Source organism: Cebus imitator, unplaced genomic scaffold (genome assembly GCF_001604975.1).
Source record: "Cebus imitator isolate Cc_AM_T3 unplaced genomic scaffold, Cebus_imitator-1.0 Scaffold216, whole genome shotgun sequence".
Classification (NCBI taxonomy): domain Eukaryota; kingdom Metazoa; phylum Chordata; class Mammalia; order Primates; family Cebidae; genus Cebus; species Cebus imitator.
The window spans coordinates 1,289,637-1,304,218 of record NW_016107531.1 but is presented as its reverse complement, the minus strand read 5'-3'; the positions used below and the strand labels follow the sequence as shown (position 1 = coordinate 1,304,218).

Sequence of the window (14,582 nt, the reverse complement as noted above, 5' to 3'; positions counted from 1 at the left end):
AAAAAAAAAAACAAAACCAAAAGATGGAGTTTTGCTCTTGTTATGGAGACTGGAGAACAATGTTGTGATCTAGGCTCACTGCAACCTCTGCCTCCCAGGTTCAAGCGATTTTCCTGCATCAACCTCCTGAGCAGCTGGGATTACAGGCATGTGCCAAGACATCCGGCCAGTTTTTTGTATTTTTAGTAGAGATGGGGTTTCTCCATGTTGGTGAGGGTGGTCTCGAACTCGTGACTCAGGTGATCCGCCTGCCTCGGCCTCCCAAAGTACTTGGATTATAGGTGTGAGCCACCATGCCCAGCCTATTTTCATGTTTAAAGTTTGCTGTTGGGTTTCCTTGTCAGGAAAGAGCATTACTCATTATTAATATATTTTTCTTTATTAATCTTTTGTTTCTGCTTTCCTCAGGTTTATTTTAAAATTCATTTTTTAACTTCTTGAGTTGAATCCTTAACTCACCTTCTTCCTTGCTTGTTTACATTGAAGGTTTTTGGCTATCTATTTTATTTTGTTTAGATATTCCAAACTTATGATTTGGATTTCTTCGTCTGACCATTTGGCTGGTCTTCATGAGGATTGAGTCATGTCTCTTGTCAGCACAAAATGCCAGCACAGTCTGATTGCAGGGCATAGGGTTTGGTAGCTCTGTCAGCTCAACCTTATTAAATTGGTCTGTCTTCCATGTCTTTATTCTTTTTTGTGGTTTATTCCCTTTGGGCTGTCAATGACTGAGTTATTTTAACATCTCTCAAAACCCTAATATTCTAAATTTCTCCTATTTCTTGCAGCTGTTTCTTTTTTATTATTTTTTTTTATTTTTATTGAGGCCAATACCCACAAAGTGACATTCCACCCCTGCTGGCCTGGCCTACCCAGCTGTTTCTTTATGTATTATATATTTCTTTGCTCATGACATTTATATCTTTATAATGAATATTACTTTCTTGATTATTTTGAAGTTACACGAAGATTTTAAATATTTTTTAGTTTTTTATATTTTTAGTAGAGATGGGATTTCACCATGTTGGCCAGGCTGGTCTGGAACTCCTAACCTCAGGTGATCCTCCCACCTCAGCCTCCTAAAGTGCCAGGATTACAGGCATGAGCCACCATGCCCGGGATAAATATTTCTTAGTTTTAAAAGGTGACCCTCAGGCTGGGTGTGGTGGCTCATGCCTGTAATCCTAGCACTTTGGGAGGCCGAGGTGGGTGGATCACCTAAGGTCAGGAGTTCAAGACCAGCCTGACCATCATGGTGAAACCCCATCTTTAAAAAAAAAAAAATAGGTGACCCTCTTTGTTCCACCGAATGTACCTCTTGGTGTGATGAATGAATTGGAAGAGCAGGTAAAATCAGAGGCCCAGAGACTGGTTCCAATATGGAAATAGTTGCTGGTTTGCAAGGCAGTGGTAGAGGAGTGGAAATAAATGGGTGAATTCTCATGATAATAGAAGGAAGAGTCAATGGGGAAGCTGCAGGAAAGGAGAGGATAATACCCAGGTTCTGGCTTGGCCAACTAGGTGAACGGAGGCCCCTCCCCGAACTGGGAACAGACAAGGAGCAGCAGGTAAAGATGGGTTTCTCTGTTGCATTTTGTTGAGTTTGAGTTCCTGTGGGACTTGGCCAGGAGATGATTTCTGCCTTAGGTTAATACTGTGTGTTAGCTCCTGATTCTTTTCTTCTCTTTCCGTCTGGCTACCCCTGCCCCCGAGTACCTAGCAGAGGATGTATTACATAGAGCAGGTGCCTCTGTGTTACATGAACGGCTTCAGCTGAACTGCGTGCCTTGCAGCTCCTGCCCAGAGTCTCCTAACTCCAGACCCATGTTTTCACCTGTGATAGAACATCTGCACCTGGATTTCCTATGGCCACCTGAAACTCTGTGGGCCCCAAAACAAACTCGTTACCTTACTAACAGACCCCTTCCCATGTTTCTTCTCTTTGTGATGACACTGTCACCTGTCTGGCCTTCCAAGCAGGAAACACCTTTGATTCATTCTCAGATCTTCTCTCAAAAAGTTCACTTCTGGCCTTGCCTCTAGTCCTTCTCCTCAAGCAGGATCCTCTCTCAGCTTGACACTGACACTGTTGGAGTTCTTTTGTTTTTTGAGACAAGAGTTTTGCTCTTTGTTGCCCTGGTTGGAGTATAGTGGTGCGATCTCGGCTCACTGCAACTTCCGCCTCCTGCATTCAGCCAGTTCTCCTGCCTCAGCCTCCCAAGTAGCTGGGATTACAGGTGCCCGCCACCACGCCTGGCTAATTTTTGTAGAGACAGGGTTTCACCGTGTTGGCCAGGCTGATCTCGAACTCCTGACCTCAGGTGATCCACCTGCCTCAGCCTCCCAAACTGCTGGGATTACTGGTGTGAGCCACTGCGCCTGGCCTGTTGGAATTCTTAAAACCACCTCTCCCCACCTCCATCTGAAGACACAGTGGTCTTCCAGCAGCTCCTGTTACCTGAGGGATAAAAGCACCATATTTATCAAGTGATTCAAGGCTTTTTACATTCTGACTTCAACAACCTTTCTGCCACTCTTCATCCCCTCACCCCAACTGCCTGCCATTTCCTAATCACGCCAGGACTGTCTTGCCTCCATGCCTCTGCTCATGGTGCCTCTCCTGCCTTGGATAGCTTTCTCTTGCTCCTTCCGGGAAACTTCTCCTTCAAGGCCAGCTCAGTAATTGCCTTCTCTCTGTGGTCCTCCCAGCTTGTCCTCCCTCCCTGCCTTTCTGTTCTCCTGGCAGCCAGTCTGTCTGTTTCTTTGACACGTGCTACATTTGATTGTATACATACCTGGCTCTCCTGCTGTACTGGGTGATATGTGAGTTCCCAGAAATATTTGTTAGATGTTCTGAAAACTCAGCTTTCACATTTCTTTGATAATTTGCACCTGATTCTTCACTATATCAACTCATTCTCATTTTGCTCTTTATTATCTCGTCAAGTCCCAAGCACTCATTAATTTTTGCCCAGTTGCTACACAGACACACACATACTCTCACACACTCACACTCACACTTACACACTGTTTCTCTCTATATATACATAAAGTCTACCAGGATTATAAATGTGTGAAGACAAGAGGGGTGTGTGTGTGTGTGTGTGTGTGTGAGAATTATCATAGTATTAGGCACTTCAATGCTAATGATCAATAAGTGCTTTTCTGGTTTTTTTTTGAGACAGAGCCTCGGTGTGTGGCACAGGCTGGAGTGCAGTGGCATGATCTCAGCTCACTGCAATCTCTGCCTCCTAGGTTCAAGCAATTCTCCTGCCTCAGCCTCTCAAGTAGCTGGGATTACAGGTGTGCACTACCACACCCGGCTAATTTTTGTATTTTTAGTAGAGACAGGGTTTTGCCATGTTGGCCAGGCTGGTTTCAAACTCCTGGCCTCAAGTGATCTGCCTGCCTCGCCTCCTGGCCTCCCAAGGTGCCGGGATTACAGGCATGAGCCACTACACCCAGCCATTTTCTTCAGCTACCCAGAGACCTGAATCTTTTCAAAGACTCTTTTCCAGCTCCCCCAAAACTGCCAACATCAAGCACCCCGTCACCTCTACCCTAGATCCTGAGGCCACTGGCAAAATGAAATCTGCTTGTTTTTTCAGGGATCCACATCCTTTAGCAGTGTGACAGCAGCTTTTGCACAGGAAGGGTGGAGGTGCCTCGTGTCTACTCCAAGGGACAGGTTCAAGGAGGGGATACCAGAAAAGTCCAGGAACCTTGTCCTACTAGGTAAGGAAACTGTTTTTTGTTTTTTTGTTTTAAGATTTAGAACCACTTAATTCTGAAAATCTGTGGCATGGCACTTGCTTTTCAGTATGTGGGGGTCTCTGATGGCTGTGATGGACCAGAGGGATGGTGTTTATTCCTCTTATTCTCTTGTGGAAGGTCTCTGCATGCCCACTTGGCAAATAGGCAGCTTCCCTTTGCCTCCTCCAAGGCTGTACCTCCCCATTCTCTCATTCCCAGGAGGGGTGGGGTAACCCTCAGTTCATTTCCTCTATGTTCAGTTAAGTTTCCATCTTCCTAAATTGGGAACTTTCTGAGATTAGCTTAGCTCCCTGGCTTGAGCCCTCCTTCAGGCTGTTTCCTAGCTCCTTCCAGAAATGTTGTACGTAACCTTGGCATGGCCTGGTGAGGTGGCTCACACCTGTAATCCGAGCATTTTGGGAGGTCAGTGTAGAAGAGTCAGCTGAGACCAGCCTGAGGAACATAGTGAGACCCTGTCTCTAAAATTAAAAAGATGTTTAAAAAGACCTTTACACTGTGTCTCTTACTTCTGCTGTAGTCCCTGGTGCATGTACCAAGTAAGTGCTCAATAAGTATTTGTTTGCTGAATGAAATGAGAACAATCCGACTGGCCTGCTTGCTCTCCCCTGAGTTCTGGGTGGCTGTTCATACTTATTCACAATTTCTAAAGCATGTTTTTTTCTTTCGAATAGGACTTCCAGTTTCCCAGCCTGGCATGAACTCCCAGTTGGAACTAAGGGAAGGCGCATGGATTCTGGAGGGCAAAGACCTGCGAAATCCCTCTCCAAGTAAGTGAGCTAGCATTAGCCAGCGGGAGTCTTGGGAGCAAAAGTGCCTTGAAATCACAAGAGTGCCTTTGATTATCGTTAACAACTGTGAGGTAGGCGCTATTACCTCCATTCTATAGATGAGGAAATGGAGCTGAGAGAGGCTGACTCACTGATTTAAAGCTGAAATTTGAAGTAAGCTCTGTCTGCCTCTAAAACACACTCTTCCTCACCTCATCTTTACAGAGGTCCCCAGGGCCAAGAGGTGTTTGGGGGCGCTGTGATGTTACTGGCCTCTGAAAGAGTATCCTTCCTTATTGGTGGGGAACAAGTCATCTTTGTTGGCCTGGCACATTCCCTGCTTGGGGTCTACCTCATCGAGGATCCTTTACTCATGCCACTGGCTGTCACGGCTCCTGCTGCCACCCCATCTGCCCCTTAATTCATTCTGTTCCTCCTTTCTCACTGCATGGCAGTGCCAGAATTTTCCAAAGGGCTGATACTAAGAAACTCATGGAAAATGGAAGGAAGGGAGACCGTAGTTTCCACTGCATCTCTCTTACTGCCCATCTACAGCTGCTAACCTCTCTCAGCCTCTGCCGCGGTGTGACCTCTGGCAGGGCCTCAGCAGCTTTTCCCTGGGGACCCAGTCACTTTTGATGTTTGAGATGTAAGTCATCAAAGGTACAAATGAATTAAGCCACTTTGAGGTGACAACATTTGACCTGTTTCTAAAGATGCAGCCTGTCTATGTGTTGCTTTATTTCTTTAGTTATAAGTTATTGCTGCTGATAGGGCAATGGGCACAAAGCCCCTGGAGCATCCTTTGCGTGGTTCCCTGGAGCTGCCTCTCCTCCTTCCCATCTTGCCATCCTCTAAGCAGCCTGTTGCTCGTGGCTGCCCGGCACCTCTCATGCTTGTGGAAGCTGCCTGTGGCAGGGAGCGTCCCTGGCCCTGCTGCTTCATCCTCCCAAGGCCCCTGCTGCCTTGATGTTTCTATGCTCTATAGTCTTTCCGTCCTCTGTGGAGCTTCAGAAATTGAGAGCAGTGTTTAGTGGTGAGGGGAACAACTGCATTTTTCTGGGAAGAGTGTTCATCATAGTCTCAGAGGGATTCAAGAGCCTGAAAAGGTCGGTGTATGAGTTTTCTTGGGCTCTCATAAGAAATAACCACAAACTGGGTGAACTAAAGACAACAGCGGTTGATGCAGTCACGGTTCCGGAGGCCAGGGGCCTGAAACCACGGTGTCAGCAGGGCCGACTCCTTCCGCAGGCTCTGGGGAGTGTCCTCCCTTGCTTCTTTTTAGTTTCTGGTGGTTGCCAGCAATCTTCAGTGTTCGTTGGCTTATAGCTGTATCACTCCAATCTCGCCCCTATCATCACGTGACATTCTCTGTGTCCAGATTTCTTTCTTTTGAGGGTATTAAAATACCTGAGTCCAGTTTGGTCTCATTTTAGCTTGTGATTACATCCACAAAGACCTTATTTCCAAGCATGGACACATTCTGTACTTTGAGGTGGACATGATGTGGGAGCACCGTTCACCCTAGTACAGTGGCCCCAAAGGTTAAAATCACCACATCATAGAAACAAGAGTTGGAAAGGGTTATTTCCAGCAAGGGGGTGCTCAGAGGCATCAGTGTAGGGCAGTAGAAGCAGCTCCGGGTGTGCGTGCGCCTGAGTGGAGAACCAGAGCCTCTGCTCTTGCACAGCAGTTGTCAGCACAGGAAACTTCTGTGAGCAGAGAGGGCTAAGTTTTTCCCCACACACCAAGCAAGCAATTAATTTTGTAGCAGACACCATCTACCTGGGGATAGCATCAGATCCCACAGGTTGAGGGCTCAGTCCCACAAGGCGCCCCCTGCTTTTTCCCACCAGTCGCAAGTCCAGGCCTCCAGAACTTTTGACCGACTGGCTTCAGATTGGGGTTCCCATGACTCCTCTTTGGATTACATTAATTTGTTAGAGAAATTACACAGAACTTGGGGAAGCACTTATTTTAGGAAGGATGAAGATGAAGAGCTGCATGGGATGAGGTGTGGGGAAGGTGCAGCAAGCTTTCATGGCTTCCCTGGACAGCCACCCTGCAGGAGCCTCCATGTGTTCAGCCCTCTGGAAGCTCTCCAAAGCCTGTACACTTGGGCCTCTTATTCGTCAGAGAGGCATGACTGAAGCAGGGACAGCATGTTGAAATGAGATTGGACAGAAAGGGCCTACTGAACACGAGTAGACTGAGTGGGGACACCCAGCAGGGCCTGTCTGTGCAGATTCTCCTTGGCATCTGCACAGCATTCCTTCCTTCAGGGTGTGGGGCAGGATCTTTTCTGGAATAAGGGTCATATGGGCTACACTCAGATTAGAGTCCTACCTTGGGCAGGTGAAAGAAGGGCAGGGGGAGGTCAGGGAGAGATTCTGTTTTCTGAGGCCTAAAGTGTTCTAACATTTTAACAAAAGACCGTAGCAGTGACTGTGCACAGTGGCTCATGCCTGTAATCTCAGCACTTTGGGAGGCTGAGTCAGGCAGATCACCTGAGGTCAGGAGTTCAAGACCAGTCTGGCCAATATAGGGAAAACCCATCTCTACTAAAAATACAAAATTCGCAGGGCATGGTGGCACACGCCTGTAGTCCCAGATACTCGGGAGGCTGAGGCATGAGAATTGCTTGAACCCAGGAGGCAGAGGCTGCCGTGAGCCAAGACTGTGCCACTGCACTCCAGCCTGGGTGACTAAGTAAGACTCTGTCTCAAAAAAAAAAAAAAAAGAAAGAAAAAAAAGACTAGCAATGACTATGGGAGTTATGAGCGAGGAACTGTGGGTGAAATGCACACACCTGTATACATGTATATCTCATGTCCTGGTGAGTATGAAAAACACATGCTTACAATCCCTGCTTGCCATGCATTAGTTACATGGATTCTAGGCACACCACTGGACTATGTAGTCATGTTTCCATATATGAAAAATGTAGATGATAAAATCTTATTTTGCCAATTAACATATGTATGAAAAAAGTTGTCAACTGTAGAGTTACATAAGCTATACAGTAGTAAACAGACGTGGTTGGGGGCAAGTTTCCACTCTGGCTATTCGAGGAGCTCAACATGGCCTGTTGGCCTCTGCCCTGACTCACAGTGTGTCTTGGCATCACTGTGCCTCTGAGGGCTTGGTTTGGGCCCCATGTTATTCTACCCTACCCCTCCCAAGTGACAGACCCAGGAGTTTAAAGTGCCATTCTCCCTGCTGCATGCTTTAGGGACTTCTGTAGTGGGTGTTAATGTTTTCCCAGACCCTGCTGGCCAGTACTACTCATTCTGATTCATCGAATTATTCATCAATCAGCAAGTGTGCATTAAGCATTTGGTGCGTGCCTGGCATCATTTTAGCTGCCATTGGTAAAATGTATCCCCTTTGTTGAGTGGGGATGAGGACAGACACAGTCTCTGCTTACGTCTTAGTGAAGAACGTGAACTGAGCAAACAATAACTAATCCACTTTTTATGGTGATGAGTTGCATGAAGAAAATAAAGCATTGCAAGGGATTAGTGACTGGGGTACGAGGCTGAGTTGGGAATAGAAGGGGAGGGAGCTGTTTGAGAGCAAATGAAGAGGAAGGACTCTTTGGAGGTGACATGGGAGCCGAGAGTTGAAGGAAGAGGATAAGCAGCTGTGTGGAGACTTGGGAGAGGAACATTCTGGACCACAGCATATGTTGAGGCCTTGATGTGGGAATGAGCTTGCTTGTTTAAGGATTGGAAGACCTGTGTGGCCAGAGCTTAGTAAATGTGAGGATGAGTGGTATGCGGGGGCACTGGAGCCATGCTAAGGCATTTGGGTTTTAGTCACCTAGGAAGATAAGCCATTAGAGGGTTTGGACGCAGGGAAGTGATGAGATTTAAAGAATTCAACATTTGGCAAGTGACACTGGCGAAAAAAATTAAAAAGAATTCAGCACATGGGCCGGGCGCAGCGGCTCATGCCTGTAATTCCAGCACTTTGGGAGGTCCAGGCGGTTGGATCACAAGGTCAAGAGTTCGAGACCATCCTGGCCAACATGGTGAAACCCCATCTCAACTAAAAAATTAGCCAGGTGTGGTGGCGCACACCTGTATCCTAGCTACTCAGGAGGCTGAGACAGGAGAATTGCTTAAAACTGGGAGGCAGAGGTTGCAGTGAGCCGAGATTGTGCCATTGCACTCCAGCCTGGGCAACAGAGCAAGACTCTGACTCAAAATAATAATAATCATTTAGCGTATGTGTGAAGAATGGCCATTCAGGGTCAGGCATAGGAGCAGGGAGGTCATTAGGAGGAGGCTCTTGCAGACATGGGAATGTGAGGTGATAGTGGCCTGTAAGAGCAGGGGATAGGACATACTTTGCTGTTAAAGCCAACAGGACTTGCTGGTGGATTGGATGTGAGAGGTAGGGGAAGGAGGCATTAAGGATGACCCTAGGTTCTGGCCTGAACAGTTGGGTAAGTAGGAAGATTAACAAAGGCACTGGGTTGAAAGGGAGATCAGAAGCTCTGTTTGGGGTATGTTGGGCCTGAGATGTCATCAGACAGTCTTCTAGTGGAGCCAGCACTCAAGAGAGGTGAGCTGAGGGACTGGCCATTTGTGAGCATCACGTGGTCCCCTTTTCCCCACGGCTTCGTTTCTTGTCACTCTTCCTCTTCTTTTGATTGTTTTTACTCCAGTAGATGGTCTGTGATGGTGAAACCCCGTCTTTACCAAAAATACAAAAATTAGCCAGGCATGGTGGTACGCGCCTATAATCCCAGCTACTCAGGAGGTTGAGGCAGGAGAATCGCTTGAACTCGGGAGGCATAGGTTGCAGTGAGCTGAGATCACGCCACTGTATTCCAGCCTGGGTGACAGAGTGAGACTCCATCTCAAAAGAAAAGAAAAAAGCTGTCAAACCCATAGATGATGGGATTCCAAGTTACAGAGAGACGCTCTCAGCCTGCAGTGGGGGCCACTGTGCTCTTGGTTGACTGGAGGCATTGGTGTGCACTCGCAGTTTAAGGGAAGCCTACTTAATGTTTTAGCATGGTTTATAAGGAGAAGGTCCAGAATAACAAGAACCACGCAGCTAACACTTACTGCACCTCAACTACGCTTCTGGGTCCTTTATGTGTCTTAACTCATTTAATCCTCCCAGTAATTCTGTGAGGACGCTGCTTTCACAGATGATAAATCCAAGACTTCAAAAGATTACATTAATTTGCCCAAAGTCACAGAGCAAGTAAGAGGTGGAGCGCAGATTTGAAGCCAGGCAGTCTGGGTGAAGACTATATAGAAATTCAACAAAAGGGTCGGGCGTGGTAGCTCATGCCTGTAATCCCAGCACTTTGGGAGGCCGAGGTGGGTTGATCACCTGAGGTCAGTTCGAGACCAGCCTGAACAACATAGTGAAACCCTATCTCTACTGAAAATACAGAATTAGCTAGGCATGGTGGCACATGCTTGTAATCCCAGCTACTTGGGAAGCTGAGGCAGGAGAATCACTTGAACCCTGGAGGTGGATGTTGCAGTGAGCCAAGATCGCACCATTGCACTCCAGCCTGGGCAACAAGAGTAAAGCTCCGTCTCAGGCCAGGCATGGTGGCTCACACCTGTAATCCCAGCACTTTGGGAGGCCAAGGTGGGTGGATCACCTGAGGTCAGGAGTTCAAGACCAGCCTGGCCAACATGCTGAATCCTGTCTCTACCAAAAATACAAAAATTAGCCAGGCGTGGTGGTGGGCACCTGTAATCTCAGCTACTCAGGAGGCTGAAGCAGGAGAATTGCTTGAACCCAGGAGGCGGAGGTTGCAGTGAGCTGAGATTGCACTACTGCACTCCAGCCTGGGCAACAAGAGTAAGACTCTGTCTCAAAAAAAAAAAAAGCAAAGCTCCATCTCAAAAAAAAAATTCAAGGAAAGGACACCTAGAACTAGTCCTGCTCCTCTCTCCTCTGAGAAAAAAGGTAGAAAAGGGGAAGAGTCTTTTCAGAAAAGTGGACTTTTATGGAAAGAAGCATAGCTCTCCCTAAAACTCTACTCCCTCGCTGCAGGCCCCTGTGTGGGAGACAGGGAAGTCTGGGACCTATGATTTACCTAATTTTAACACATTCCAAGTATTATACAGTCATATGCTGCTTAATGACAGAGATATGTTCTGAGAAATGCATCACTGGGCGATTTCATTGTCATGCTAATATCATAGAGTACTTACATAAACCTAAATAGTGAGCCTCCTACGCACCTAGGCCATATGGAATAGCCTGTTGCTCCCAGGCTACAAACCTCTACAGCATGGTACTGTACTGAATAGTACAGGCAGTTGTAATGGTATTTGTATACATAGAAAAGGTGCAGTAAAGATACAGTATAAAAGATAAAAGATGGTACACCTGTATAGGGCACTTAGCTTGCGTGGAGCTTGCAGGACTCCGGGTGAGTGAGTGGTGAGTGGATGTGAAGGCCTACGCCATCGCTGGACATAAAGTAGACTTTAGAAACATTGTGTACTTAGGCTACACTAAGTTTACTTTACGTATTCTTCTTTGGGAGGCTGAGGTGGATGGATTGCTTGAGCCCAGGAGTTTAAGACCAGCCCAGGCAACTTGACAAAACCCTATTTCAACAAAAAATACAAAAATTAGCTGGATGTGGTAGCAGGGGCCTATAGTCCCAGCTGCTCAGAGGCTGAGGTGGGAGGATCACTTGAGCCCAGGAGGTTGAGGCTGCAGTGAGCCGTGATCATGCGAGATCCTGTCTCAAAATGTGTGTGGTATGTGTGTGTAGTACTATTTTTTACTTTTTAAACTCTTGTTAAAAACTAAGAAACAGGCTGGGTGCGGTGGCTCATGCCTATAATCCCAGCACTTTGGGAGTCTGAGGCAGGTGGATCATGAGGTCAGGAGTTCGAGACCAGACTAGCCAACATGGTGAAACCCTGTCACTACTAAAAATACAAAAATGAGCTGAGCATGGTGGCGAGCGCCTGTAATCCCAGCTACTCAGGAGGTGAGGCAGGAGAATTGCTTGAACCCGGGAGGCAGAGATTGTTTTGAGCCGAGATCGCACCACTGCACTCCAGCCTGGGGGACAGAGCGAGACTCCGTCTAAAAAAAACTAAGAAACACACACATTAGCCTAGACATGACAGGATTGTGAATATCACTATCTTCCACCCCCACATCTTGTCCCACTGGCAGATCTTCAGGGGTAACAACAAGCATGGAGCTGTCATCTCTAAGATAACAATGCCTTCTGGAAAACCTCCTGAAGGACTTGCCTGAGGCTATTTTACAGATAACTTTTTTTTTTAGTAGGCGTACAGTGTAAAATAACTACTAAAAGCACAGTATAGGCTGGTGTGGTGGCTCATACTTATAATCCCCAGTATGTTGGGAGGCTGAGGTGAGAGGGTCGCTTGAGTTCTGGAGTTCAAGACCAGCCTGGCCAATGTGGGGAGACCTGTCTCTCCAAAGTATCAGAATTACCCAGGCATGGTGGTGTGCTCCTGTAGTCCCAGCTATTCAGGAGGCTGAGGGGAGGATCACTTGAGCACAGGAGGTTGAGGCTGCAGTGAGCCGTGACTGCACCCCACCTTCCAGTCTGAGTGTGTCCCTTTCTCAATTGAAAGAAAAAAATTAAGTATAGTAAATACATAAGCTGGTAACATAATTTATTAAGTATTAGTACAGTGCATAATCTTATGTGCTGTACTTTCATATGACTGGCAGCGCAGTAGATTTGTTTACACCAGCGTCACCACAAACATTAGTAACACGTTGCACTGCATTACAATGACTTGGAAGTCACTAGGTAATAGGTGCCATTACACTCTTATGAAAGGTGGTGAATCATTAAACGTGTGTGTAAGAACTTGGCCAGACTCCTTCAGCTTTTGGTATTCCTTCCACCAAGGGAATACAATGGCTTTTTAATTTCTTTTCAGACTGGAAGATTGTATCTGAATCGCCACCAGAACAAGCCCTTTCTGAAGAATCATTCCAACACCCAGGGGTAGAGATGCCCCCTGAGGATTCAGACCACAGGACCAGTGAACATGAGAAGAGCTTCAACCTGAGACCAGTCCTCTCTCCACAGCAGAGAGTGCCTGTGGAGGCGAGACCTCGCAAATGTGAGGCACATACCAAGAGCTTCAAGAACTCGGAAATACTGAAACCTCTCAGAGCAAAACCATATGCATGTAATGAGTGTGGCAAAGCCTTCAGTTACTGTTCTTCCCTTTCTCAGCACCAGAAGAGCCACACTGGAGAGAAGCCCTATGAGTGCAGTGAGTGCGGGAAGGCCTTCAGCCAGAGCTCCTCTCTCATTCAGCACCAGAGGATTCACACTGGAGAGAAACCTTACAAGTGCGGTGAATGTGGAAGAGCCTTCAGCCAGAACGCCAACCTCACCAAGCACCAGCGAACCCACACCGGAGAAAAGCCCTACAGATGCAGGGAGTGTGAGAAAGCCTTCAGTGACTGCTCAGCTCTTGTTCAACATCAGCGGATTCATACTGGAGAGAAGCCCTACGAATGCAGTGACTGCGGGAAGGCCTTCCGTCACAGCGCGAACCTCACGAACCACCAGAGGACTCACACCGGGGAGAAGCCCTACAAGTGCAGTGAGTGTGGGAAGGCCTTCAGTTACTGTGCAGCCTTTATTCAGCACCAGCGAATTCACACCGGGGAGAAGCCCTATAGATGTGCCGCGTGTGGGAAGGCCTTCAGCCAGAGTGCAAACCTCACCAACCACCAGAGGACTCACACTGGGGAGAAGCCGTACAAGTGCAGCGAGTGTGGGAAAGCCTTCAGCCAGAGCACGAATCTTATAATCCACCAAAAGACCCACACCGGCGAGAAGCCATATAAATGTAATGAATGCGGGAAATTCTTCAGTGAGAGCTCAGCCCTTATTCGACATCACATAATCCACACTGGAGAAAAACCTTATGAGTGCAACGAGTGTGGTAAAGCGTTTAACCAGAGCTCATCCCTCAGTCAGCATCAGAGAATCCACACAGGCGTGAAACCCTACAAATGCAGCAAGTGTGGGAAGGCCTTCAGATGCAGCTCTGCCTTCATTAGACATCAGAGACTCCACACCGGAGAGTAACCAGGAACACGGTGGAAGTGGAGAGAGCCCCGGAAATGCCTACTCAGGACTAAGGACAATGGGTGAGGACCCTGAGAAATGCTAAAGGCATGAAAGCATCTGAGGACATCTAGAGGCTGTAGCCCAGAGCCACATGCAGAAACACCTTCAATAAATAGCCACGATTTCATATGCTGCATGTGGATGCTCAGGAGCTCTCCTTCCTTCTCTAAGCATCAAAGGATCCAGGGCTCCCTCCATTCCAGTGTACGTTTGCCTTTATTCAGACAGTGGGCCAAGCACTTTATTTGGTAAGCACTCTAGAAACCTGAGTTTATTTGGAGTAAGTGACCAAATCCATGAGTAAAGAACTTGGTTCCTACATCAAAGCCAAGTCTTTGGGCAGTGCAGCTAGTTTCTCCTGGAGGTAAAGAGAAATGTTGTGAAATAACTTAAGAGCATTGGCCAGAAATGACTGAAAAACCACCAAATTTGGGGCAAGTGGAGGTGTAAATACAAGTGAGAAAAGGGATTCTAGAGCCAACTATTAAATACCAGAATCTCCTTAAAGTGGGGAACATTCCTTAATATTCCAGAACTCAGAAAACCACAGCCAGGCCTAGCCTTTGTAGAACTTGTTGCTGTTAGAAAGATCTCACCCAGAGGCTACTGGGGTTGAGGGTAGAGCATGCTGCTAATGTACTGAGGCACATCCCTTTCCATGGAGTAGGAAGCACCCAGAATGGGGAGATGTGACAGCCATGCTGGACTCAGGGAGGTGAGGCGTACACTGCCCCAGGCTCTTCCTCCTCCCTCCCTCATGGAGAACGGTACAACATTCCCTTTGTACTAAAACCCCAGATTTTTGGCTTTGGCCTGCTTACTGTGTTATTTACTGTTAACTTGTTGAGCTGGTACGGTTCCTTCTAGGACACTGGAATGGAATGCTTTTGTGCCAGTCCCTCACTCTC

The 14,582-nt window shown here is 47.3% G+C and overlaps 1 protein-coding gene across 2 annotated transcripts in view; it reads left to right on the top strand.

Moving 5' to 3' along the window:
• ZNF79 (zinc finger protein 79) overlaps nt 1-13,808 on the top strand; it is a 21,042-nt gene extending 7,234 nt beyond the window's left edge. For both annotated transcript variants that reach the window (XM_017549092.2, XM_017549093.2), the window contains exons 3-5: nt 3,609-3,735; nt 4,446-4,541; nt 12,464-13,808. In XM_017549092.2, the coding sequence (XP_017404581.1) occupies nt 3,609-3,735; nt 4,446-4,541; nt 12,464-13,632 (1,392 nt within the window). In that variant the 3' untranslated portion in view covers nt 13,633-13,808. The remainder of the gene's footprint in view (nt 1-3,608; nt 3,736-4,445; nt 4,542-12,463) is intronic.
• The last annotated feature ends 774 nt before the right edge of the window (nt 13,809-14,582 follow it).